The 19,886-nt window shown below is 39.4% G+C and overlaps 1 protein-coding gene across 2 annotated transcripts in view; it reads right to left on the bottom strand.

Annotated features, from left to right (window-relative positions):
* bmp2k (BMP2 inducible kinase) overlaps positions 1-17,572 on the bottom strand; it is a 96,817-nt gene extending 79,245 nt beyond the window's left edge. The window contains exon 1 of one of the 2 annotated variants that reach the window (XM_043696310.1): positions 17,007-17,572. In XM_043696310.1, coding sequence (XP_043552245.1) covers positions 17,007-17,178 — 172 coding nt within the window. In that variant the 5' untranslated portion in view covers positions 17,179-17,572. The remainder of the gene's footprint in view (positions 1-17,006) is intronic. The other variant, XM_043696300.1, reaches the window with a different exon arrangement.
* Between the last annotated feature and the right edge of the window lie 2,314 nt (positions 17,573-19,886).

The following is a 19,886-nucleotide window of genomic DNA, read 5'->3' on the forward strand; positions in this document are numbered from 1 at the left end:
AAATGCCATAACATTCCGAGGCTAATGACCCTGGTGCTGAAAAGTCGGTAGTATTTAGGTGGTGACAGACTGGACAAGCCAAAGGACCTCTTCTGTACTATGATTCTACAATTCATTCTAGCTGCACTAAATACTCACTTATTCAGACATTTCATTATTCCAAACTTGCAGCATCTTGCCAATATTAATTCCCAATAGAAGTGAAGAAAAGAATTCCCTTAATTAAACGCAATCCATGTGACAAGTGTCATGACTGGATTTCTCTTAACGCGAGTTTCTCAACCTCATGTAACTTATTGCGCAACAAGAGTCTGCAAGTTATGCTCCTTGCTTTTCCCAACCTTGCGGTCAGGTCTTCCTTTAGGAATGGCAACTGTGATCCATTGGTGTAATCATTTGCTGACAGCAATAATAAAAGGCGGATCACAGGTAACACCCCTTGCTTTGTTGTAACGGCTGCCATGTTCAAACGTTCAGACAACTGACAATACAGGTTGTTTGGGTATTGGGGGGGGGGGGGGGGGGGGGGGGGGGTGGAGGTGGGCTGCTTGTTTCTGGAGTAGGCCAGTGATAAACAACAGCACAAAATTTGGATTAGCATTGAAATTAAGTATCATGCAACAAAGCTTCAGCCTCCAACACCAAGGTTTTGTCATAGAGTGGGCCAGACCTCCTCAAAACATGCCAAGAGAGTTGCCCAGAACCTAAACTTTACTAGTTGTTTCAAAAGGTGCAACACTGATATTCCAGGAGGGATGCAGCTGGTCAAACCACTTTGGTTTTGAACAATGCAGAATTTATTTACAAGATTACCAATTGAAACACAAACAAAAAAGAACAGATAAAAGAACTTAACCTATTTGAAACCCAACAGATTATACCAATTTAACTGTGATGCTCCCAATAATTGCAACAATCCCCAAAAATACGCCTTGGCACAAAAAGTAAAATCAAGCAAAGTGTCATACAAGAGAGATATTAGAGCGAGGGGGTCAGCATGGACCAGCATCACCTTGGTTCAGCAGCTTCACAACTGCCTGACTGCTTTCAGTGAAGAGCCCGACTGCCAAAACAAAAATCAAACAAAAGAAGAAAAGCTGAGCTGTAAGAAACTGGCTATCCCCCTTTCATTGTACAAGTGTTTTTTTTTAAACTTGAAAGCCTTTTTCCAGAAGCAGTATGCTCGCTATAATCAAATTGGCTCTGAAACCCATCAAACTTTGACTTTTCGGAGTCTGTGCCTTTTACAACCTCTGGGAAAAAAAAGCCAAGGACACCAGAACCTTGTTAAAGGAGCTGCATTATCACAAAGGTCAATGTCAGAAATATGATCCACGCTTCTTTGCTTCAAAGACAATGACAATACAGTAAAATTACTACTTTAGACAATTAATATTTTTGCCCCTTCCTCTTAACACTCTTCCACAATTTTTCTTTTCGACAAACTGTAAATTGGTTACCCCAGCTCTCAATTAAACAAGGTGCCTTTTGTGCTTCTATTCCAAGAAATTCAATACCAAACTAGCATGTGCTAACTACTCAAATTAAATAACAGTCAATTGTCACCAGTTTTTCCAATTTGAAACCGTCTGCAACTGCACAAATAGAAAATCAGTAGCTGTGAATAGATAAAAGCAGTTGCCCATTACTGGTTGTTGTTTCAGTTCACCCATAGGTCTCGGAGAATCAGTTGAAATGTAGATGAAGCTTAGAGAACACAATGTAAAGATGCCTAATATGCTTTTGAAACAATTCTATTCTTGAGACAAAAGCAGGAACAGAATTAAGATAGAGATTCAAAGAATTACAATTATTTTGCAAGAGGAAGAGAACAAAAATCAGAATCAAGGATGCTGGGAGACACTCCATTAACATTTATGATATCATGTAGCATCGTTTTTATCATTAAGTAGACAATCAAAGTTATTGCTCAAGTTTCCCTGCAGCTAGAATAAAACAGCAGAATTAAGGTCTAGCATTAATACAGATGAAACCAATCAAATATTTGAGAACTACAATGGAGTAATGGAATTGTTAAGCCAAAGACTGCAACCAGAAAATAACTAAGATTTTTTTCTTAAGTTACACTATTCACGAGTCAGTATTGGGCTCATGCTGCATTCTTATAATTATTCGACAAAAACAGTATTCTGCTGAAAAGATACCAGCAAGAGTAATCTCAAAATTAATGAGTAATGGAGAAGTATTAGGAAAAGAAGTCAAATAGGGGGGAAAAGCTCAATATATGCATGATGTCAAATCTGATCGAAGAGGTAAATCTACTGCAGTGTTGAAAAATAAACTTAAATTCAGAATGGAGAGGTGACAACTTTTTATTAAAAATTTAAATGTTTCACTTGATACTCCAAGAATGCTAACCTGTGATTTACCTTCTTAGGAAACTAACATAGTAATTCATCAGAACAACTTGAAATTGATCAGCTTGTCCATTGTCCAAATCTTTATTTCAAATGTTCAGTAACTGTGGACCAATTTTGATTAAATTAGAAATATTAAACTGTTGTATTGATCTTTTGTTTTCTCTCAGGAAGAATTTTGAGGGGGGAGCAAAAGGAACAGTTAAATTAAGTTTTTGAAAAGCAGCCTCTATGCATACAAATTTAAGTTTTTTTTAAAAAAGGATATTCAGACAAAAGGTGGTAAGATAGGTTAAACTGAATTTATTTATTCAGAGGTTAAATATTGAATAATTAATTAAGTTGAGAATGGGTCATTAAGCATATCTGAGGCTGAGACAGATAGATTTTTAAATCAGGAAGGGATTTCAGAGTCATGGAGGAGAAAGGCAAGAAAAACAGAGTTAAGGATTGAGATCAGCAATCTCACTGAATGGGAGAGCAGACTTGAAAAGTGGAATGGCCTACTTCTGCTCCTGTGTGTTATAGTCTTTCAGGCTTGTCACAATAATCATAAAAACACTCTGCACCTATTCTGTTTATATACTCTTTCATTTGAAGCACAGGCAAAATGATGCAGTCACCAAGATGACAAATCTGTTTTCAGAATCAGGACATTACACAATCAAGCAAAAAAAAAGGCACCAAAGGTACGATACCCCAAGGAAAGAAGGTTCTGCACTGGGGCTTGGAGTAGAATGCATGTAGTTTTGATTCAGAAAGTAAGTGTCTGGCCCATTTTGAGAACGAGTTACCCTCAAAGATGATCCGGCAGTTAAAATCAGGTGAAATTTAATTATAAAAATAACTTGTATATTAAAAGTATGCAAAATAAACCAGCTAACATTTTTAAGCATGATCCTCATTAAAATTAAGTTCACCAGTAGAAATACTGGAATAACACAAAAGACAAAATATATAAAAAAAACTTAATCTTGGCAACCCTGAATATTTTGGCTATTCCCAAATTTCTGTCCATCATTTTCACAGCTCTAATCAATAATTTTTTTCCAAAATAGGATTCCACCCAGGCATTGCCTAAACCAAAATTAAAATATTTTGCATCCATGCTGCTGATTCATTTTTTCACTTTGAATTCCCTGCAGCCTTTGATTTGATCAAAAATTCCACTTTAACTGTTGAGCTCAGTGAGACCACTCTTGTTTATCACCACTCCTATCAAATTCTGCAGCAATACCTCTGGCAATATGCCCTTCATCTTCCTCATTCATGCACACACTGCCCTAAGGCAATCAAAATTCAAAAATCTAAAAGAACTGTGGATACAAAAGTCAGAAACAATTCAAATACAAAGCTGATGACAGCCATTGCTTCATTCCAAGTATATTCTCTCAATCCTTCCATTGCTTATTCAGATAAATTAGTGCACATCACCACAAACCAAAAACTCATGCCAACAGTTCCTTTCTCCTCCTCAATTTTAGGCTGAACCAAGATATTCACAATCTTAGCATCTGAATAAAACAAGCAAAGTTTCAAATCTTGCATGTCCCTTCATCAAACTGACCATTCACTTCCACTTCCATACCATCTATTTCCACTTTCGGAGCGCCGCTCCTTCATCAGGTGGTTGACGAAGGATCACCTGATGAAGGAGCGGCCCTCCGAAAGCTAGTGTGCTTCCAATTTAACCCGTTGGACTATAACCTGGTGTTGTGTGATTTTTAACTTAGAATGGAACACAGTCTCAGGCTAAGAGGTCAATTATTTCAAACTGACAGCATAAGACTCTTCACTCAGTTGAATCTTTTAAATTGACTGTTCAGAAGACTGTGGGACATAACACAACAAAAGTACTTCATTTGCCCCATTATTTTGTACAGGGTAATCTGTGGCTGTAATAATTGCCTTGCCTACTCTGTAAAATTGTCATGTTACTGCTCAATTTTAATTAGTAGTGAAAATTCAGATTAACAAAAAGGTGGATAGTTAGTTCACATTGGAATTTATAAATTTAACCCCATTACCCTGTGTTTTGTTAAGCAATTTAATATTTAGTTAACAATCCTAAAAACATTTTATCGCCTCCATGCCCTCTCAAACGTTTTCATTAGCAAGAGGTAGATAAGGTAGATGTTAAATGACTTGAAGAAAATTCAGCCCAAACTTTAATGATTTTACCAGTTTTCTTCTGTTTACAACTCTGCAACACAATGAATATTGTGTCTTTGAATGAAGCCTGACTAAAAAGTAGTGATGAATAAAGCAATGGCACAAAAAGTTTTTTTTCATCTTATTTTGCAACTGCAATTTGCATTTATACAGCATTGAACATAGTCAAATCTTAAAAGCCACTTTAATCCAGCTATATGAAACAAAATTTGACACAAGTCACAAAGAGTTATTGGGATTAATTGCCAAAATCTTGATTTAAAAAAAACGTCCTGGTTAGGAGTGCCTTTGAAGGAGGAAAGCAAGGTAGAGATATAGACACATTTGGGAGATTGTTTCAGAGCATAGAACAGAGGCGGCTGAAGACCAGGCCACCACTGGTAGACTATTAAAAAATTTGAAGTGCTCAACTGACCAGAATTTGATGAGCATAAGTATCTTGGTGGTTTGTTTGGTTGTCAAACTTTGTGGAGGAAGGAAGGAGCAACGTCATAAATAGAGTTAAAGACTTGAGTGAGAATTTCAAAATCTTGGCATTGGTGATCAAGAGACAAAGTAGGTTACCAGGCGCAGAGATAATGGGTAGACTTTGTGCTAGTTTGAATCCAGGCAGAATTTTGCAGAATCTAAGAGATTATACACAGAATCGAACAATCAAAATTATATATTGTACTTCTTTGGATCCTTTTAACAAAAAAGGCAGGTGTGGATTTTGAACAACTAACTAAAACAAAGCAAACAAAAATAACTATTTCAGCGAATATCAAAACTATTTGTTTCCTACTCCCTCCATACCTTGCTGCACCTATCAGCTCAGCTAAAAACTAATGAAGCAACGAAGCACGTGGGAATGGTGACATATGGTGGGGAACACAAGGAAATACAACAAAGCTATTCAGAGCAGTCAAACTTGGTACTGTGTATGCTACTACTCGGATGGTGAATACATCTAACCAAGAATTCCACCTCTGGTAGAAAACATTGATACTAAAAATGCATACCTTGACCTATTTTGGAATAGAATTATCATAGCTAAAACATGTTGCTCGTACCAATAAAAGTAGCACACAAAAACAAAGTGGGAGTAGGCCATTTAATGTGGGTATGGCTGATCGTACCCTGTTCTTTCTCCCAATACACTTCAATCCCTTTAGTAGGAAGGACATAGCTAACACTTTGAATACATTTTGACCTCAACTGCTTTCTGTGATAGAGAATTTCATAGGCTCAGTACTCACTACTCTCCAGGTGAAGAAATTTCTTATCTCGGTCCTAAAATAGCTTACCCCATCTCCTTAAAAACTGTTACCTCTGGACTTCTCTTTAGAGAACTGGCTTAAACTCAAATGGGCTAAAAGGCATCTGTCAATGTAACACTGACTCAGCACTGTTTCTGAAAAATTTCCAATCATTTGCATTCCACCTACTATGGGGTGAAATCAGTGCATGAAAAATTATGGAAAACATGGATTTGATATGGTCCAATTCCAGTTTACGTTTCCTGTCACTCCGGACAGCTTCTTCTTTAAACGTCACCATTTCCACTCCCACGTGATTGAAGATGCCCTCCAATGCATCTCATCCACACCTCGCACTTCTGCCCTCGAACTTCAACAAGGACAGAACCCCGCCCCCCCATCGCATCATCCGCTGACATTTCTGCCACCTACAAATTGACCCCACCAAATATATACATCCCTCCCCACCCCTACCCGCTTTCCGTAAAGACCGTTCCCTCAGAGACTACCTGGTCAGGTCCACGCCCTCTAACAACCCACCCTCCCCTCCTAGCACCTTCCCTGCCACTGCAGGAAGTGCAAACCTGCTCCCACACCTCCCTCCTCAGCTCTGTCCAAGGCGCCAAAGGAGCCTTTCACATCCATCAAAGTTTCGCCTGCACTTCCACACACTATTTATTGTACCCATTGCTCCCGATGCAGTCTCCTTTATTTTAGAGAGACTCGATACCTACTCGCAAAGTACTTCAGAGAACATCTCCAGGACACCCTCACCAATCAACCCCACCGCCCCGAGGCTGAACATTTCAACTCCTCCTTCCACTCGGCTGAGGACATGCAGATCCTGAGCCTCCTCCACTGCCACTCCCTTACCACCAGACACCTGGAGGAAGAACGCCTTATCTTCTGTCTTGGGATCCTTCAACGCCATGGCATCAACTTGGACCTCACCAGTTTCTTCATTTCCCCTCCCCTCATCTTACCACACTTCCAGCTCAGCCCTGTCCTCATTACTTGTTCCACCTGTCAATCTTCCTTCCCACCTATCCGCTCTACTCTCCTCTCCGACCTATCACCTTTACCCCCTGCCTTCATCCACCTATTGCACTCTCAGCTACCTTTTCCCCAGCCTCATCCCCCTCCCCTTCATCTCTCCAGCCCTGAGGCTCGCAGCCTCATTCCTGATGAAGGGCTTTTGCCCGAAACGTCGATTTCTTTGCACCTTGGATGCTGCCTGACCCGCTGTGCTTTTCCAGCACCACTCTAACTTAGACTCCAATTTCCAGCATCTACAGTACCCACTTTTGCCTTGCTCCTGTCTTTTAGGCCTCCTGTCACTACTTACGTAAGCCTTTATGTTTAATAATCTATTGAGCTGAATATATAAATTACTTGTTTCTCATTGTAGTCCAATTTCTCCACCACAGTTGTTAAATTACTGCTACAACAGGACTTTTACCATTAATGGTAGGGCCCTGGGTAGTGCTGTCGAACAGAGACACTTAGGGGTTCAAGTACATAATTCTTTGAAATTTGTATCATAGTTAGAGGGCATAGTTAATAACGCATTTATCTAAGATTCTCTAAGTAAAGGACTTAGGACGTCATGTTGAGGTTGTCAGGACATTGGTGAGGCCTCTTCTGGAGTACAAAGTTAAAAATCACACAACACCAGGTTATAGTCCAACAGGTTTAATTGGAAGCACACTAGCTTTCGGAGCGACGCTCCTTCATCAGCTGATTGTGATGAAGGAGCGTCGCTCCGAAAGCTAGTGTGCTTCTAATTAAACCTATTGGACTATAACCTGGTGTTGTGTGATTTTTACTTTGTACACCCCAGTCCAACACCGGCATCTCCAAATCATGTCTTCTGGAGGACAGTGTGTAGTTCTTAAAGCAGGGCAACCAGAAGGGCATTATAAAATTAGAGAGGGTTCAGAAAACGTTTACCAATATGTTGCCATTTGAGTATGAGTTATAAAAACAGACTGGGACTTTTTTCACAGGAGCATAGAAGGTTGAGGAGTGAATAGAGGTTTATAAAATCAAGAACAAAAGAGATAAGGTGAATGGCAAGGGTCTTTATCCATGCTGTCTGACTATAGTACTGCCTGAAACGCACACTCCTTCGTTGTGTGCATTCATCAAAAATTGTTTTAATTTATACTACTTGCAAATTTTCTTTAAATTTATTGCACCCAATATTATTCCAATAAGTGAGTAAAGAATTTTAAACATTAGAAACTTCAAGTTTCTTTTGTACCATCAAGTAACTACTATTTCATGGAGTACCTATTCAATCAAAACTGGATAATCACAACATGATTTTTAATTTAAAACAAAAAATTGAATTCTTCATCATGGGAGGTTGTTCAGCCCATCACATCCATGTTAGCTCCTTGAAAGTTCTATCCTGTGTATCCATGTCTGCATGTGTCCATGTCAGTCTTTTTATATGTTGCTCTTGAACCCTTTCATGCAGTGCATTCATAACTCGCCATGTTCTCATTATCCACAGATTCTTTTGCCAGTTACTTGACACTCTGGCCACTGACCCTATGTGAAGGTATTAACAGTGAGTACAATCCACGTTTCTAAATATAGCTAAAAACTTAGTTCTTAAATGGTGGCCATATTTATGTGTCAAAAATGGAAATATTGCCATTGAATTTATGCTATTGTGGCTAGCACTGTCTTGAATGGGTCATCGGAAACATCAGAATCTGAATTCAAGTCAAAAAACAGTGATCATCTCTATACAATTTACAGTTTAATTGAGTGGGACTATTCAGCCATTAAAAATGATCTGTCCTTGAATGTTGTCAAAATTAAACTCTCATATCCACTTACAGCTGGTCAACCAAATATTCTACTTTCCTCTTATGTTGCAGGAGGAGAGAAATTAATATATGTTCAGCACTTCCCATGCTTTGCCAACCACCACCCTGAAAGGGCCAACATTGAAACTATCAAACACTGCAACAACTTGATCCTCTACAAATTTTGGCAGCAAAAGTTTGACAACAGAGGCCTCCACAATTCAACTAAAGTTCCAGAGTAAAGAGCAGTTATCATCTCTCATTCCTGAACTGGGCATTTTTCAAAAGATTCATTCATGGGATGTGACTGTTGCCGGTTCCTGGAGAATGTGGTGGTGAGCTGCCTTCTTGAACTATCGCAATCAGTGTATTAGTGAAGAAGCTCTGAAGTTTTGACTCTGTGATACGGAAGAAAGAATGGCAAATGGCTTGGATGGGAACATGCAGGTGTCAGTATTCTCGTGTATATGCTGTGCTTGTTCTTCTAGGTAAAACAGTTATGAGTTTAGAAGGTGTTATCTAAGGAATCTTGGTGAATTTCTACATTGCATATTGTATGCTGCTGTGACTGTGCATCGGCGGTGATGTGAATGAGTGTGAATGTGGATGTGGTGCCACTCAAATGTGCTGTTTTATCCTAGATAGTATCAAATTTCTAGTATTGTTAGAGCTGCATTCATCTTGGGAAGTGAAAAGTAATCCATCACTCTTCTGAGTTGATCCAATGTATATGATGGGCACACTTTGGGAAACATGAAGTGAGTCACTTGCTGCAGGATTTCTAGCCTGCTCTTGCAGCCACAGATATTATAGAGCTAGTCTAATACAGTTTATGGTCAATGACAACCCCCAGGATGTTGATAGTGGGGGAATTCAGTCATGGTAGTGCCACTTAACATCATGAGGCAACAGCTAGATTATCTCTTGATGGAGATGACTGTAACCTAACTCTGTGGCACGAATGCTACTTTCCACTTGCTGGCCAGAACCAGGATGACATCCGTTTGGTTGTGGACTGCTTCGGTACGTGAGTCAAGAATTATATTGAACATCATGCAGTGACCATCTTCACTTCTGAACTAATGATGGAAGGCTGGTCATTGATGAAGTTGTTGAAGGTGTTTGAGCCCAGGACTCTAACCTAAGCAACAACTGCAGCGTTATCCTGGAGCTGAGAGGACGGATTTCAAATAACCAAAACAACTGCCTACGTGCCAGATTCCTCGAATCCAACTGACTTGATTTTGACAGAACTCCTTTCCACCACAATTAGCCAAAATCAAGTCAGTTGGGGGGGGATATTTGAATTAAGTCTCTAATGAGGTTAGTAACTGACTGGCCCTGGTGGAACCCAAACTTAGCATCATTGAGCAGGTTATTGCTCAGCAAGTGCTGGTTGACAGCACTGGTGATGACACCTTTCATCACTGATCATAGTTAGAAAAATAAAAACTTGGAGAAGTTCGACTGTAGAATCAAAGACAATTAGATATATGAGCAGAATTAGGCCTTTCACTTTGCTGCCTGGCTTGCTGTGTTCTTCCAGCCTCCTGTCTGTCTACTTTGGATTCCAACATCTGCAGGGTTGTTTTTTGTCTGTCATTCGATCATGGCTGATATGTTTCTCAACCCCATTCTCCTGCCTTCTCCCTGTAATCCTTGATCCCATTACCAATCAAGAATCTCTCAGTCCTAAAGACACTGAATAATTTGGACTCCACAGCTTTATGCAGCAATGAGTTCCACAGATTAGCCTCATTCTAGCTTAAGAAATTCCTCCTCATCTCAGTTCTAAAAGGTTGTCCCTTTACTTTTATGCTGGCACTGGAAATATCATCGACTCATCCACTCTATCCAAGCCTCTCCGTATTCTGTAAGTTTCAATCAGATTCCCCTCGTCCTTCAAAACTCCACTGAATACAGACACAGTGTACTCAACCACTCATAAACTTGTCATCCCCAAGAGTATCCTCAAACCTTGCATGGAGATGCTCCAATGCTAGAACATCCTTTCCTTAGATACTGGGCCCAAAACTGCTCAAAATATTCCAAATGTGGTCCAACCACAGCCTTCTTTGCACAGTCTCCATGCCTTCCCATGTCGTTCTGCAGCCTCCCCACTTCCTCAACACTACATGCCCATCCATCTATTCTTGTATCATCTGAAAACTTAGCAAAAATGCCTTCAGTTCCTCCATCCAGGTCATTACGGTATATCATGAATAGTTGTGGTCTCAACACAAACTCCACTCGTCACAGGCTGCCATCCTTTTCACCCCATTCAGCCAATCCTTCGTCCATGTCCCTTTCCAAAGACCTTCTGGAAATCTAAATAGATTACTGGCTCTTTGTCTCTAACTTGCTCATTACCTCCTCAAAAGAATTCTAACAAGCATGAAGAAGCTGTACCGACAAACCTATTTTAGAAAGTGCTTCCAAGTCCTCTGCAATCTCAACCTTAATAATGGACTCTTAAAATCTTACCAATGACTGAGGTCAGACTAACTTAGCCTATTGTTTCCTGTCTTCTGTTTCCCACCCTTCTTCACTAGGACTAATTAGTCATTATCCAGTCCTCTGGGACCATTCCTGACGATTCACCAACAATGACTCCACAACTTTCTCAGCTATCTCCTTCAAAGCTCTGAGTGTAGATTATCCAGTCCAGGTAGGTCATCCACCTTCAGATCTTTCGGCTTCCCCAGCACATTCTCCTTAGTGATAGCCACTGTACTCATCCCTGCTTTCTGACTCTAAGTTCTAATATGTGTCTTCTACTGTAAAAATTGATGCAAAGCACCTATTCAGTTCATCAATCATTTTTTTGTTCCCCATCACTACTTCTCTCGCCTCATTTTCCAATGGTCTAATGTTCATTCTTGTCTCTCTCTAAGCATTTAGATATCTTTAAAAAACTTGCAAACTTCCTTTTATATTACTAGCTAGCTTATCCTCATTTCATCCTCCCCACACTTACTTTTTTTTTTAGTTGCCCTCAGCTAGTTATTAAAGATTTATCACTAATCTTCAGCAAATTGTATTTCTGGCAAATTTACTTTTATATTCTATTTCCTCACATTCCAACCATGCTTGCCACTTCTACTAAAACAATATTATCCTTAATTTACCTGGCAATTCAGAGATGGATGGACATTTCTTGATGAGATTTGGTATTTTAATAGAATTTATTTCTGTTGAATCTTTTTAAACGGTTTCTTTAATGTTTGCTCAATTTTTTTAAAATCACCAAATTTTATAGTGTCTATATGAAATCAACCTTATCCAGCCTGTTTCTCTATTACAATAAGCATCTGCATTGTGCAACAAATCCAAGAAAAATGCAAGGAACAAGAACTGCTATAGATGTCATTTCTGACGTCAAAATTGAAAAGTGAGTTTTTTCTTTCATACTATCATGAAAACAATTGTACGTTATCATTGCTAAACACAGTAAAAGAACATGCACAACAAAGTGACTAATTAACAAAAAGTAATCCAACACGAGAATTTCCTAAAAGGTGAATTGAAATTTACACAAGTCTTGGCCTTACGCTAAGCTCATGCTTGCAAATTGTCACAGAAAATTACAAGTTGAGACTTCAGAGAGCAGTCAGAAAAATATTTACAGATCTGCTATTCCAGGAAAAGAATAATACTAGCTGACAAATTCCCGTCAAATGTTACAACTAGGAAAAATATAAAATGTTTAAAAACTATGAAAGCAGTTTAAAGATCAAGTACTTCTGTTGACAAAGCACTTGTAATGTCGTCAATGTTGGTAACCAGACAATAGTTTAATTACGAGTAGCCTTCACGATCATTCCAACAGACTAGAACGTATAACAGATGGTGGAGCTCCACTGTGATCAGTCAGTCAGAATGGGGTATTTTCATGACATCTGCAAGAGTAATACTATTATTTTGAATTTTGACGTAGTGAAGGATTGTATTTGCTAACCACCAAGTTTCTATTAGTAGGAAATTGTACAGAAAAGGAAAAGAAATAGGAGTAGTAGGATACTACTAAATCAACACTCTGCCTGGAATGTGTAACTTGATGCAGTCAAGGGCACTGTACAACTGACAAACTGTTAACTGTTGGATTAGATACCTACAAACAGCAAGCAAACTCATTAAAATTGGGTTATTTTTCAAATTGCTTTCAACAACCCAACTCAAACATTATATGGATCACCGAAAGAACGTGATCGCTATCCTACAAATGTTTCAAAGTGATGTGACTGCAACGGTGACAAGGACCTGGAGCAAACAGGTTGTTTTACAAAGAAATATTTTACAGGCTCAGCTTGTATTCACTGGAGTTTTATTGGAACATATAAAATCCTGAGGGGTCTCGACCAGGTAGATGTCAAAAGGATACTTCCTCTTATGGGAGAATCCAGAACTCGGGCTACTGTTTAAAAATCATCGGCTGACCATTTAAAAACAGATTAGGCAATTTTTTTTCCCTGAGTCTTTAGACTTTTTGGAATTTTTCTTTTGGGGAAAAAAAAAGGAGTCCTTAAAAATATTGAAGGCAGAAGATGGATTTTGGTCAAGCAAGATGGGGTGAAACATTGTAGCCTCATCCTCATTTTTGACAATCAATCAGCCATAATTTTATTAAATGGCAGAGGAGAGGGACTCTGCTCCTAACTCACATGCAAGAGCAACAGAGAAATTCCATCGTCAATATCTTTGCGTATGCATATCTTTGCCAGAATGGAACTTTCTGAAGCAGTGTTGGTTGAAATGCCAGAGATAGGGTCTGACTTCTATGGGTGTAGGTCATCGTCACACTGAGCACATTTCAGTGACAGCCTCGCAGGACAAATGCAGTCTCTTCTGGCATTGCTTCTCTGGAGGCAGTTCATTCAGATCCTGGAGATTCTGGGTTGTGTTGCTACTCTGTCTGCTTTTGTTAACCATCCTGTCTGGTCTAGTGTTGTCTGTTACCAATCTGTGAATTGTAACTTCTGCTGCTGCGGTGAAGGCTGCCATGATGGCTCTGCACCATGGATTTAATTTTGTGCGCACAATTCCTTGATGTTTTAACCTCTTTATCACACCTTCTTTAAAAGCTCATTTTTCTTTTTATCCTACCCGCCCTTACACCAATGGAAATCATTTCAGCCTTTAAAGCAAAAGTCAGAGGACTGTTGTGGAAAAAACCACATCATGGACCAGTTTCTGAAGTACAGTGCGCTAATGGTGAAGTTAAAAAGCATATAAAATTTAAATAACAGGGATGTATATGACAATTAATAGGTAGGCAACAAATGTAATGGATTTGTGGTGCTGGAAGAGCACAGCAGTTCAGGCAGCATCCGAAGAGCAGTAAAATTGACAAATGTAATGAGCTACTGAGCAGCATCACTGCTTCCCTTCCTTTCTGCTTCAAGGAATGGCACTCTTTTATCCAGCCTTCAGGACTCCAACCTGGGTCTTCCTATGCCAATATCTGGCCCCTCCCACCATGTTTCTAACAGATTTCATTAAAATTCATCCAATATCTAATGTGACCATATTACAAAATAATTTCTTGACTATATAACAAGATTTGTATCTTTGGGTGGGTCTGACAATAAGGTACCTTTTAAAAACCTCTCAATGTTAGAAACTAACTGACTACACAAGTCCAGTATCATTACAGAAGCCAGAAATAAGTAACATGCTTAACCAAGTTCTCTCCACCGTTTGGTTCTAGGATCATTTGATTGATAATCTATTCAACTCAATTTTCAAACCATTTACAACAAAATATCAAAATCATGCCTCTTAGTCGGATCTAGACTTTGATTGTACTAATATTTTAGTGGGATGTAATTGGGAGAAAGAAAGAAAATTGGAAAAGCAACTCCAAGTTATGAAAAGCAAATAGTCAAACAAATAAAAGACACCAAGTGGCATGAAGACAAAACCTAAGTGGTAGCACTATGTGGGGGAAAAAAAAAGCTTTACAAAGCTGACAAATCAGCCAAAAGCAACAATGTTTGCAGCCTGCTTTAGAGATTTATGAAACAAAGTTAAAAAGGAACTGATCTTTTTTCTACCCTTCTGCTTTCACAAAATTGTCAAGACACTTTTACACTGCACAACATCAACTGTTAACTGTCCATCTTTAGTAAAACACTGCGTTAAGTCAAAAGGGAGTAGAAAGGTTGTGTAAATATTTAAGTTTTTTTTTCATAAAGTGAGTTTCAAATAAGAAACTCATCTATCTGCATATATCGATTCACTAAATTATGGTATCAATCAATACCTTGGTTAACTATAGTATCCTGACCACTGAAAACCATCCTAAGGAACCTTTCAGACCAAAAAAACACACTAAAAACTTAAAGGAAAGACTAATCAGGTAAAAAAAAATCTTGACAAAAAATAATGAGCCTTCACAAGATAAGGCGAGAGAATTAAAAATGACGGTATTTAATTTGATGTATTAGGTGAAATGGAGGCAATATACATTAGCTAGAAGTGGTGTGGTTGTTGAGTTCTACTCCATCTTGGGTATAAATCCAGGCAAAGGGTTTTGGATATGTTGCAGACTTTTCTGAAAATCTACAAATTTTGGAAAGTAAACAATGGAAATCTAGTTTGGCAATCCTTTTGATATTCAATTAAGGATAGAAAAAAGCACAACGAAGGCTTTCAGCAGCATTTAAAGTCGAAGGTGAACAATGTTACTAATATTATATTAGGCAATCTTTGCGCTGGAGAGAATGGGACTAGCAAAATTGTATTGTAACTTGATTATTAACTGTTGTAATGGAATACTGATGAAGACAAAGGAAGATTGTCTTTTTTTAAAAAGATTAGATTCCCTACAGTGTGGAAACAGGCCCTTCGGCCCAATAAGTCAACACCAACCTCCGAAGAATAACCTACTCAGATCTATTTCCCTCTGACTAATGCACCTACCACTGTGAGCAATTTAGCATAGCCAGTTCACCTAACCTGCACATCTTTGGACTATGGGAGGAAACCGGAGCACACGGAGGAAACCCACGCAGATACAGGAAGAATGTGCAAACTCCACACAGACACAGTTGCCCAAGGCTGGAATCAAACCTGGGTTCCTGGCACCATGAGGCAGCAATGCTAATCACTGAGCCATGGTGCCACCCCATTAATCTATGAATCGGAGTTCCTGAGATATTAAGCAGCTCTGGCAATGGGGGATAAACAGTTGACATTAAGTCCAACAATGACGTCTTTGCCCTGGTGAGTTTCTTCATCACTGTTTATTTCAGATAAACAGCATTTTTCATTACTTCACTACAAGTAGATAGATTCTTGCTGGACAAATCAATGTAGATGGGAATGTGGAATTCAAAACTCAAATACTATCAGCTTTTTTTTCAATGGCAGGGCAGGGGTTAAATGCTCCTATTTCATTTGTTTCTACTAGTCAATGTACAGAAATCAAGAACAAGTTTGTGTAGCACAAGAAAGTCAAGTCATTTTACAAGATATTAATATTTTGCAAAATAAATTCATGTCCTACTTATGTTGTTCATTAAAAAGTAGGTATTGTGCCATTCATGATCAAACAACCCTTTCCTGCACTTAGCTTTGACTGTGATACAATGTTACATGCTATATTTCAGTAGTCACTGAATGCTCTGTGCAGAGTTGAGAAATACTGTAACAAATTAATGCAATAACATATCTTACATGTACACATCATGTGTCAAAATCATAAAAACAACTTCTACTTGTCAGAATTGATGGTGCTTCATCACTGAGATGGAAAACAATCCCATAATGCAAGCAAATTGACACGCTTCAGACTCAATTCTGTGACCCTTATGTTACTGGACAGTAAAAAGTACACTAACATGCTATGCTGCACAGACAAACTTTTTTCAGATGTACTTGGTAAGTTTGATTTGCACAAACAGGACTGCAGAGAGCAGAAAAAATACTGACATTTGTCACACTTACATTAAAACACACCGCAGGCTAAGGGATCAAAAGAAGACAACATTAAAATAAAATCCGATACGGAGCACGGGGCAAACAGGTATTTTAAAAGAAAATTGTAGGCGAAGTGTCGTTTGTCAAAATATCTTCACAGTTCACATACTTCGGCACCACCCAACCCCAATACCATTTAAAAGAAAAACTCTGTCTGACAAGAACTTGTGAATGAATAAACGATGAAAATAAAAACCGAACGGAGCAAAGGCTAGGAGGGAGGGAGGTTGGCGGGGAGGGTGATCGGTCAGCATTGAGAAGTGAGAGATAGTGGACTGGGTGGATCGGATCTGCCCGGGGTTACAATATGCTCCATCACCCCCGCCCGCCCTTTCCCCTCCCATCCTCCCAACCTAACCCCGCAAGCTCCCACCTCCTCACCTCCACCCCCGGCCTCGGCCCTCTACACAAACACACACCTTCGGCGATCAACTCCTCCACCGTCACCTGGTAACGGCCCACGCTGAACACTCTGCCCAGGTAGTTGGCGGCACTTCCCGTCGACGAGCCGCAGCCGCCGCCGCCTCCTCCTCCTCCAGCTCCGACATAACCCGCACCCTCGGGCTTCGAGATGCGTGAGAATTTCTTCATGGCTCACAGAGCGGAGAGGCAACTTCTTAAAGTGGTGCGGAGCGCCAAAACAAACCAAGTTTGCCAGGCACCTCCCCCCACTCACCAACCGTGGGCGCTGCCTCCCTCGCCAAGTCGCGAGGGGGATGTCGGCACCGAGCGAGCGCAGCCGCGACGCCACCCGCGCGGGGAGGAGATGCTGCGCACGAGCGGAGGAGACGCTATCGCGCGAGGGAGGGAGGGAACAAGTCGATTGCCCTCCCTGATAGGCACTAGCAACCTAACGGCATCTCATTCCACTGGCCACTTCAAAAGATTCGAAGCTTCTAGATTCCAGTCCTCGCCCGAGTCAGGCCGGTCAGTGCCAAGCTTCGACCCGGCCGTGTGTGGTTCTATTTACTCAGCATACTCTGACCCCACAGTCAACCCGACCCACCGACTGACTGACCACCCACCACAAACCATTGGTTCGTCCGTTCTAGCCCCGCCCTTACTTCGATGTCGATTGGAGGACGATGCTGTCCATCAGTTCAATCCGCTTCGTATTTGAGTCGTCATGACGCGGAAGAGTGTTGAAGACTGGGGTGGGCGGTTAGTTGTTTAGTCGCAGTAATTTGTTCGTTTACTTATTTTTGTGCAGGGGTTAAATAAATCAGCTTCCGAAAGCTTAAGTTTGCGAAACGGCAAGAAAAATTATTTTGAATCAAACAAATACACTCAAGTTTCCTCAGCAGACAGGGTTTTGGTAAACATGGTGGTTGTGCGTTCGCGTGGACTCCAGCTTCTCACCACCCCCACCCAAACTTTTAATTTGTAACTTAAAAGTGTGACCACTTTAAAGAAACTGAAAGTACTTTGTTTTAAAACAAAATTGCCCATGAAGTGCAGTCTACCGCCTGAAAACAGTGCAATTGTGATGCAAGTTAAGTATTTATTAAGATTTACTTTAAGGAAGGTTCCCTAATTACTGATCATAAGAAAATAACATGCAGATGCTATATATCAGTGTTATTGCTGCTGCTTTCCAAATTTTGCAGTTGTGTTTTTGTTCTTTTTATTACAAGCCATTGCCTTGCAACCATAGATGCTCCATATTTCAAAACAAAACGATGGCTCTAAATCGCAAGAGTGAAAGTGAGCTGTCCAAGATTTCAATTTTAAACTGGTTCCTGTTTGTTAAGGTATTTTTCAAGCAGTTTCTAATAGCTAATTTAGACGCCACTCAGATTCACAGATTGAAGGTCTCAAATTCAGTAGTAAGAAGTGTAAATTAGAGTGGGTGAACTCTAATGACTCTGACTTTATATCTCCATTTCAAATCAGGCACAGTAAGGAAAGTAAAGAGAAAGAAAAGAATGATTTTAAGTGAGGGAGGAAATACAAAAGAATAGTTATTAAAATTATTTTTTAAATTGTCAACAATGATTAATACTTGAAGGAATATAATTGTAATAGTTGTAATTGAGGTGTTGGCAGTAATTATAAGTTTTTTTTTAAAAAGGCTAAATTTGAAATAATTGGACTTTATATGAATATTTTGTTTTTCTGCAAATACAACAATATCCCACCATTTGACTTGCCATTGAGACAGGCAGTAAAGTGGATTTCAAGGATGGATTGAAATAGTTTGTAGGACAAGGCAAATATGAATTGTACACTGCTTTATTTTACGAACAATTGAATGTACATTTTAAACAATGTGAACAAATTTCACCTTAAATCAATTAACTAGAGAAGCCTCCTCAACAGCAAGTAAAAACATATCTGCTCAGCCCTCTTGTCCTAACTAGCTGTGAGCTGACAATAAACAGGATTCCCCTCACTGGAGCAAGCTGCTCTGAGCAAGCCTTATGACACTTGTTGTTTCTCTGTGATCCTAACCAATTGGTGGGAAGTCCCAGTGACTTTTTTTCCCCATTCAGTAATCTTACCGCAGATGTTAATCAAGCTACTTCTTTCTTTTGAGTGTGTTGGCATAAAGATAACAGTTGCTATTCTCAATATGATTAGGGGCAATTGTGTCTTATGAGAAAGTGAAACTTTATTGTCTCCGCTTCAGAGAGAATGAATCACAACATTCTATTCCATCTGGCTTCAATATATATGGCCTGTAGATTTTTTAAAAATCCGTGACAATTAATTTTATTTTCAAACACAACAACATAATTTATCCCCAAATACTTTTTGTGAGGAAACAAGTAATCAAAAATCCCTTATGGTTTTTGATGAAATGTCAGATTAAGCAAATCAAAACTGAAAATATAAATTATGACCTTGTTCCTGCCCTGCTGCTTGTACAGTTTTGAACTATGAAAATTTTTTGTGTCATCAACAATTGATCATGTATAAAGTATTTGAAACAGCAAATTGTCTCAGCATTTCGCATGATGGTGAATGAATGGAGGAGTTAGAGAAGATGCACTTGGATTTTTTTGTGGTTAAAAATAAAATCCAAGTGCAGACATGTCATTACAGAATAATTTACTACTAATTTGAATTTAGGAAGATGGATTACTGTTGTCACTTCTACAGAGCCGGTCTGGCATTTCTATCAGATTAGAATGGTTGCAACGCAGAAGGAAGCCATAGAGCTTGTGTGTTCTTGTTCGTCCTTTGTAACTCCTCTTAAGGTTTCTTTGAATTTTTTTGTTTTAATAGATATAAGCATACTGAAGATGACCAAAAATAAGACCTGCAGGGCAGAATAGTTGGAGGTAATGGGCAATGTG

This window comes from Chiloscyllium plagiosum, chromosome 1 (genome assembly GCF_004010195.1).
Source record: "Chiloscyllium plagiosum isolate BGI_BamShark_2017 chromosome 1, ASM401019v2, whole genome shotgun sequence".
Classification (NCBI taxonomy): Eukaryota; Metazoa; Chordata; class Chondrichthyes; order Orectolobiformes; family Hemiscylliidae; genus Chiloscyllium; species Chiloscyllium plagiosum.